At 51.7% G+C, this 7,782-nt stretch overlaps 4 protein-coding genes across 4 annotated transcripts in view; 2 read left to right on the top strand and 2 right to left on the bottom strand.

Moving 5' to 3' along the window:
• The window catches only part of CC84DRAFT_1207310 (uncharacterized protein), a gene marked incomplete at both ends in the record, with an annotated part of 3,434 nt that extends 867 nt beyond the window's left edge, over positions 1 to 2,567 (bottom strand). The window contains 5 exons of the mRNA XM_018182092.1: positions 17 to 1,435; positions 1,503 to 1,653; positions 1,887 to 1,997; positions 2,098 to 2,149; positions 2,547 to 2,567. Of these exons, the coding sequence (XP_018034490.1) occupies positions 17 to 1,435; positions 1,503 to 1,653; positions 1,887 to 1,997; positions 2,098 to 2,149; positions 2,547 to 2,567 (1,754 nt within the window). The remainder of the gene's footprint in view (positions 1 to 16; positions 1,436 to 1,502; positions 1,654 to 1,886; positions 1,998 to 2,097; positions 2,150 to 2,546) is intronic.
• Positions 2,568 to 3,919: 1,352 nt separating this feature from the next.
• Positions 3,920 to 4,272, bottom strand: CC84DRAFT_1166231 (uncharacterized protein). The gene has a single exon (XM_018178903.1). The coding sequence runs from the start codon at positions 4,159 to 4,161 to the stop codon at positions 3,991 to 3,993; it is 171 nt and encodes a 56-aa protein (XP_018034489.1). The 5' UTR covers positions 4,162 to 4,272; the 3' UTR covers positions 3,920 to 3,990.
• Positions 4,273 to 5,206: 934 nt separating this feature from the next.
• Positions 5,207 to 5,663, top strand: CC84DRAFT_1166230 (uncharacterized protein). Its single transcript, XM_018178902.1, has 2 exons — positions 5,207 to 5,346; positions 5,434 to 5,663. The coding sequence occupies exons 1-2, from the start codon at positions 5,218 to 5,220 to the stop codon at positions 5,464 to 5,466; spliced, it is 162 nt and encodes a 53-aa protein (XP_018034488.1). The 5' UTR covers positions 5,207 to 5,217; the 3' UTR covers positions 5,467 to 5,663.
• A 163-nt stretch (positions 5,664 to 5,826) lies between these two features.
• Positions 5,827 to 7,735, top strand: CC84DRAFT_1188589 (serine carboxypeptidase; the record flags this gene model as incomplete). Its single annotated transcript, XM_018180996.1, has 2 exons — positions 5,827 to 5,855; positions 6,181 to 7,735. The coding sequence occupies 2 exons, from the start codon at positions 5,827 to 5,829 to the stop codon at positions 7,733 to 7,735; spliced, it is 1,584 nt and encodes a 527-aa protein (XP_018034487.1).
• Positions 7,736 to 7,782: the final 47 nt, after the last annotated feature.

Genomic DNA, 7,782 nt, shown 5'->3' with positions numbered 1-7,782 from the left:
CTCCGCCTCTTCGTACTTGCCCTGGCTGTTCAGCACTGACGCCAAGTTGTTCATGCTCCCCAGCGTGTCTCGATGCTTATCCCCGAGCACTTTCTCCTTTAGGGCCAGCGTCTGTCTGTACATCGTCTCTGCCTCTCCGTACTTGCCCCCAAGCGTTCTAGCTAGTCCCACCATCTCCATGCTTGTCAACGTCTCCGCATCTTGTTCCCCAAGCACCTCGCTCCTGACCTCCATAGACGTCACTGACATCTGCTCTGCCTCGTCTGCTGTTCCTCGCTGCCATGCGTACCACGCCGCCTTGTACAGTAAGAGCGCCCACTCCTTCAGCGACTCTCTATCTTGCGGCCGCTGTGCTAATGCCGCCTGTGCGTGTGGAAACAGCGCCTGGCACTTCTCCCAGTTCTTATGCTCTCCTGTCGGCAGCTCTGCGCAAAGGATAGAAATAAACTGCTTCCTCCACTTGTCTAGCTGCCCTTCATTCTCCAGCCACGTACGCGTCGCTAGCTGCACTAGGCTATGCATCTCGAACGTGCTCGCATCTCTAGTCACTGCAATGAATGAGTAGTCCCGTAGGGCCAGCACATCGTCCTCAAACCCGTCATTCAGCTGTATAGCCAACCCGTGTTCGGCTACTGTGCTGCTCTGACGATGGAGCAGAGCTTCTTGGATCCCCTGTCGGTCGAAGAAGCTCATCAGCGACAGCAGGCCTGCCGCTGACTGTCTTGTGTTACGTATGTGGTCGAATGAGATCTGCCACGTTATGAGGACAGCGTTGCTGGCTGCTCTATCTCGGCGAAGATGACCCGCCTCGCGGTTCAGCAGGCTTGTCTTCCTACTGTCGTTCTGCCGATACTCCTCTAGGTACTGCCGCACTGAGCAGCGCGACGCTCGTTCCCGAATGTATGCTGCCGCCTGTACAAGAGCAAGCGGCATGTGATCAAGCGTCATTGCAAGCTGGGCAATGCTGCTGTCTTCCTCTTCTATGTTCCCTAACTTCTTGCGGAGTAATATATGTGCAGCCGCATCGTGCATTGGCTCTATTAATATGATATCGCTGTCTTCTACGACCTGCATTGCCACGCGCTTTGTCCGGCTTGTTACCAGGACAGAGCCGTGCCTGCTTGAGGGCAGATACCTCGATAGATGCTGCTGGAGAGTGTTGCTCCTGCCGCCTGTTGGAGAAAGCACAGCAGCATCGTCGGCATTATCGAGTACTAACAGCCATTGCCCGTTCTTTGCGTCGCGCAGCCAGTCGTGCACTAGCTTAAACACATCTGCGTGCGGGTCCTTCCGGCCGCGAACCTTAACCTGGTCGGCTATCTCGCGGAAGCTCTGCTCGAGTCGAGCTGCATTGCTGGCGTGCGCCCACAACACCCACGTCTCCGGCGACTGCTCGGCTGTGCGGTAGCAGTGCTCGATAGCCAGCTGCGACTTCCTGTGTCTGGGTCAGCTGCGAGATGCGAGATGCGATCGCTGACCCTAAGCTCTTCCGCCAAACTTACCCCACCCCACCGAGGCCCACCAGAGCTACTCGCGATGCTGGCGCCGCGCATCGTTCGCGGATCTGATCGAGCAGCGTGCCACGGTCGACAAAGTCGGCATCGCGGCGGAACGGCACGAAGCATGAGGGTTGCGGCGGGGTCTCTGGACGTTCTACAGAGGAGCGCGATTAGTTAGCGCAAGATGGGTCAAAGTGTGGGTCAAAGTGGACGGCCACTTGCCTGGTGCAGCGACGTGGATAGAGCCAGTGTTGTATCCAATTTGCATTCCCTCGTTCCCGTGGCCTGCAAACGTAGTGGTGATGCTAGAGGGGAACATTGTGCTTTGGCAGCGGCTAGGCTGCGCGTTGTTGCAGGCTTTGCGAAGCGGCACAGCTGCTCACGCACGAGGCTGAAGCTGGCGTCTCAGCTGAGCTGCTGGCACGTTCTCTAATGAGCACCCTGCGATCGCGCGCCTGTGCAAGAACGACCACCACTCGTCCACGCCGCTACTACTGCCTTCGCACCTCAGGTCAGAAGTAAGCCTCAAGCAGAAGTGCACCCATCTCTCTGCTTTTGCCCCGTCTTCACTATCCTCGCTATATTCACTTCAGCGGACCGATATGGCAGAGACAGCCGGTCTCTTTGTAGGCGTCGTCGCCCTCGCTGACCTATCCAACACCACAGTTAAGTGCTTTGAATTCATCAAACTCGGCCGCGCATTTAGGAGAAACTTCCAGACTAGTTAGCTGAAACTCAACAATGCAAGACTCCGCTTGTCGCGGTAGGGCAACTCTCTAGGCCTAGATAATGTTCGAGATACGGTATCTCTTCAGGGGCGTTTAAGGTCAGAGGCAAACGTCAAGCACGCTGAAACCTTGCTAGGCTAGATCGTAGAACTATTCGCAGAAGCTGAAGGCGTGTCGAACCAATACAAGAGCCAGGTAGAGCCTCAGGATAGCAGCCTTGTGGTATACGATCCGTAGATAGATCTGCATCTGGCTATGATAAAGCTCCATGAGAAACTGCGCCAGCTAGCCATTAAGCGCCAGAACCGGTCTGGCGTACGGTAGAAAGCCAAGTAGGCATTGTATTAAGAGAAGTAGTTTAGACGACTTAATCAAGGACATTACTAAGTTAATCAACAACTTAAACGACCTTTTCTCCACCACTTAGTAGTCCCAGCGCGACCTCTGCGACATCAAAGTATCCGCTATTAGAGAAGGTGAAGGCATATCTACGTTGAGAGAAATTGCCGCCGCCTAGGATATATTGTTAGAACATGCTATCGCGAAGGCTATGGAGAGGGTTGAATAGTCGCACCACATCGTGTTTTTAGGCAGTGGCAATACTGGTGTTTACCTGGGCCACAACTCTGGTACGATGTCAGGATTCAGCTTTGGGAGAGGCAGCTAAAGCTGTCGAAGGGTGGCACGGGATGGTACTAGGGGGATGTAGGGTTTCTGGCTAATAAAAGGCCACGGTGGTGACCTACGATGGCTTAGGGACGAAGTGTTAGAGTTCTGTCTAGGTTCTATGTGACTATATAAACATCTTCAGCACGAATTATACCTACTATTCTACACAGAGGTGGTAAGGTGTTGGCATAGGGGTTCTGCCATACACTTATATGCCTTCGCGTGAGTTCATTAGCCAAGGTCTCGCTTATGTCAGTAGCCGTTCGTGTGCTTCCTTAACAACTAGTAATACACATGTCGTCGCTCTTCTTACACCACTTTATGCGAGTTATGGTTCTCGATATCTCAATATAAATATATGCTGTGCTTCCAAGAAGATCCTCCGTGCCCTAGTAACTTGCTCTGTATTTCCGTACTCATATTGGCCTGACGAGACAGACCGACTTCAGACCTAACATATTCGAACCAGGGGGTTAATTGAGAATACGGATCCTCATAGCCAGTCACAATACTACGCGATGCTGAGGTATAATTAATGTTCTCCCAAATATTTTGACGTACGAATGACTAGAAACAGCCTATACAGTCTAGTAGCCCAATGCGTTAAGCTCTCGCGTTAAACCGAACAACGCTACGCTATCTACACCAAAGAGCCGGGACAGGACGAACCGGAAGTTATCATTATAGTTATCAAGAATAAAAGCAACAGCTGCTTCTATATGGCGATCGCAGGTAGCAATACCGACCTTAAGAACGCAAAGGCGGTCTGCTCCTAGGCCATCTTGTGTCGGCGAGCCACCATGTTACAATGGTAGCTATGGTGTAAGGCAGCGCGTACGCCACGTGTAGAGCAGAGATTTCTTGCCGTCGAGGCCAGAGGAGGAAAGCGTACTCGGAAGGTAGAACGAATTGAGGTTGATACCCAAAAGCAGTAGGGCCTATTAGTACATTGCTCAACGGCAAAAAGAGGGCAATCTATTGGTAGATGACTAAGGATTCGAATCACTTACTTGAGCCGAGCAAACATCTGTCCAGTAATGCCAACGTTCGTGCGCTTACGATAGCGGGTGAACATCTCTTATGAAGGATCGCAATCAGTGAAGTTGCTCGAGAATGGCAGAATGTGTAGCATACCCACCAGCCAGCCAGCCAGCCTTTCCCAACTCGGCTTCGTAAACAACAGCTTCTTGGATCTCAAGGTACACCTTCTGCACGTATTCGACTTCGGTGTCTCTATTAGAATGCAGATCAGCAATTGTTTGCATGTTCATCTGCATAAACCCATTCTTTGCATGTCATCTTGGATTCTGACGCGAAGTTATTGAGCAGTTACAGCAAGATTCTGGAAGACGCTTACCTCGGGCAGGAAGAACGACACGACGACCAATATCAGAGACAGCGCAATCTGCATGATGAAAGGACCGTGCCACGACACCGCACTCGGCAACAAAAAAAGGCCATAATCGACCCAGCAAGGCAGCATATAGCCCGCGATAAGACAAGTGTACTCAATTTCTACCATCAGACCTCGGGCATGAGGTGCAGCGATCTCCGTCTGGATGATGGGTCACGGAATCGAAATATTCCTCAAGCAGGTTCCTCACGAGCTTTTTTTTCTGGTAGAGGGTGCTGTAGAAGTGAGGCAATCGGTCGCCGCTCTGCACGTTCTCTCCGGGCTGCCGGGTGGGTACTATCTATCCCCTTGGCCACCAGGAATGGCAGAAGTCGTTCTCCTCAGCTCTAGGTGACTGCCCAGTTCACAGATTTCTTAGCGATACCTATCGTAGACACCGCATCAGCGCTTGCCATGCTAGTTACACTGGGTCTTTGGGATCGAGAGTGCTGTGACGGGGAGTTTGAGGGGTTTCGTAAACATTCTGAGCAGGTCCTGCTGGCTCTTGCATCATAGATTTGGAGTCCTCCTCAGCCCGCCGACGTTTGACCACCTGTGTAGATTCATTTGGATAATTTTTCAAGCATTAGACATTCGCTCCAACGCACAGAGAGCATGGCCGAAATGGATCGCACTGGTAACACGCTCAGTGGACGTGCGCAGCGTGGACTCTGTAGGACGAACTAAGTCGGCTTTCATTGCGACGGCATCGATCACAGGATTTTCCGACCGTTGTTGGGAGTTGGCGGCTTATCGGGATGCTGGGGACCATGGACGCCATCCTCACATGTTGGAGATGCTGTCGGTGTTGTTGATTTGCCCAGATGAGACGCGTTAGGGCGGTTACGCTAGGGCTGCCCGCCAAAAGTTTCCAAACACGCCTCAGGTAGCGTCAAGCTGCTTCACTCATCACCCAGCCAGATTCCAAATGCGCGACAGATTCTTCATCGCGACTATGGGGCTTGGGACTTCGCGATTGCATGTCAGAAAGTGGATCCTCATGGTTATCATGCGCCTTGGATTCTTCGCGACCGCACTCATAATTACGTCAGCTAAGGTACGTAGTATCGCACCATTTACAGGGGATCATGATGACCAGCAATGTGAATCTTAAAGACACGAACATCGACTGAGCACTCTTCAGGAACTAATACCTCGCGCTCGAGTGATGGCCTGACGCACCTCTTTTTGGCCACGGGCAAATTGTATCTGAGTCTGCTCACCCTTGAGAAACACTGTTGCTTCAACGAGGGTTGAAAGAATTGAATTGCATCTTCCATAGAATCCTGAGACGAGTGGCACACATGTTTCATGTGTCCAAAGTCGAACCGGCCGAGAAAACGCCTGGCAAAGCCACCTTCTCGTTCTAGCTAGGTGGGCTTCTCCTCGTTCTGGTAATGCCTTCTATAAGCAGGTCGTTCAATAATTTAATGGCCTTTAGCTAACATGGTTGATAGTGCGCAGTGACCTCCTAAAAAGGGAAGGCGGATACCATGACCATCTCATTGGTCTGACCAAGTTGCTACGCGACTCATTCATGAATAGTGATCGTCAATGCATATCTAGGTATATCACCTTCCCAATTCGAGAGTTATAATCACAATCACGACTTAATCGCATAGATTGATGCTTGCAAACAGCGCGTTTTAGGCATTCTCTTTTGTGATCGCAGTGCTCTCAATCTCATCATCTGTTGTTTTTTCTCACTCTTAAGAGATCAGTTTCACATCCCAGTGCCGTAACCGTGGCACGGATCCGAAGCTCCCAGGAGGAACATCACAATGCTGTTGCTGGTATCTCTTTCCCTTGTTGCCACCGCTGTAAGCGGTGCATTGGGTGGCCCACAGCGCTTCATCAATGCTGACAGGGAAGTTACACTACGAGCTGCGAGCGGAGCATTGGCTGCATCATATCCAGCTTACAATCTGTCCATTCCCATTGATCACTTCAAGAACTCAAGCCGGTACGAACCGCATAGCGATGGCACCTTCAACAATCGTTACTGGTTCGATGCCAGCCACTATAAGCCTGGCGGTCCAGTGATCCTTTTCATGGCAGGCGAAGCATCTGGAGACTATCGCTTTCCACTCCTCGATAAGGGCATCATTTATCAGCTTGCTTCGGCCCACAATGGTATTGGGGTAATCTTGGAACATCGATATTACGGGACAAGTTTCCCTTTCAAGAACATTGCAACAGCGGACGCAAGGTTCCTGACAACGGAACAGTCACTCGCTGACGCAGCCTATTTTGCTCGAAATGTTAAATTTCCTGGGCTCGAGAGTCAGAACCTCACGTCTTCGAACGCTCCTTGGATCGTTTATGGAGTATCCTACTCCGGAGGACAGTCGGCCTTTCTCAGAAAGCTGTATCCAGATGTTTTCTGGGGTGGCATCTCGTCATCAGGCGTGACTGAAGCCATCATCGACTTTTGGCAGTACTTGGAACCTGTTCGAAAATACGGACCAGCTGACTGTATTTGGACTCAGCAGTTCATCACCGACGTTGTCGACAAAGTTTTCATCGACAGCAAGAACGCGACTCTGAAGGGTCAATTCAAAACATTCTTCAATTATGCGACCACTGCAATAGACCAGAATTTCGTCAGCAATCTCTACAGTGGTGTATATTCTTGGCAGAGTCGAAACTGGGACTCCACGATCGGCTCTGGAACCTTTAGCAACTGGTGCAAGATCATCACAAGTTCCAAACTGCAGTACTCCTCATCCGCTGCGACAAATGCCTCGGCTGCTGCGATCCTCAAGGCCACGGGCTACGGTGGCAACAGTACGCTCACGCTGCGCTTGCTCAACTATGCTGGATACCTCGAACGTTCCGCTCGCCGAGATACAATCTCTCTGGACAATTTGATGCCCGCCTCCTCCCTTATCCCCAGGTCAGCTTCCTCGGCCAAAGCTGCCGTTCCTGCGGCACAGTTTGACTCGTGGGGTTATCAGACTTGTACGGAATGGGGTTACTGGGTCACCGGCTCCGGATTCGACTCTTCACTCGGCAAACCGTTGCTATCACGCATCTTAGATCTCAAGTTCGAGAACTCGTACTGTGCATCTGAGTTTGGCATAACCGCCTCGCCCAACGTCACACAAGTGAACAAATACGGCGGCTTCAACATCTCATACCCTCGGCTCGCCATTGTCAACGGTCTTGCGGACGTGTGGCGCGAAGCCACCCCTGCGGCTGCAGAGCGCTCTCGCCCGTCGACGGTGTCAGAACCTTGGATTGTGATTGACAATCCACCGGAAGACGTCTGGGATGGTCTTCGAGGCGCTGGCCATCATTGGGAAGCTAATGGGGTCACTGCGAGCCAGACTCCTAAGCCCCCCAAAGCCATTGCGGCAGCGCAGGCTGATATTGTTAGCTTCGTGGGGACGTGGGTCCAGCAATGGAAAGATACTCGAGGGCGTGCAACAGGCAGGGAGAAATAAATTCAATGCCTTTTCTCTCCAGTCGCGCAATATCCTTTTGGAGTGAA

The sequence above is a fragment of the Paraphaeosphaeria sporulosa genome (genome assembly GCF_001642045.1).
Source record: "Paraphaeosphaeria sporulosa strain AP3s5-JAC2a unplaced genomic scaffold CC84scaffold_7, whole genome shotgun sequence".
NCBI classification, from domain to species: domain Eukaryota; kingdom Fungi; phylum Ascomycota; class Dothideomycetes; order Pleosporales; family Didymosphaeriaceae; genus Paraphaeosphaeria; species Paraphaeosphaeria sporulosa.
This window is presented reverse-complemented; position numbering and strand designations above follow the sequence as displayed.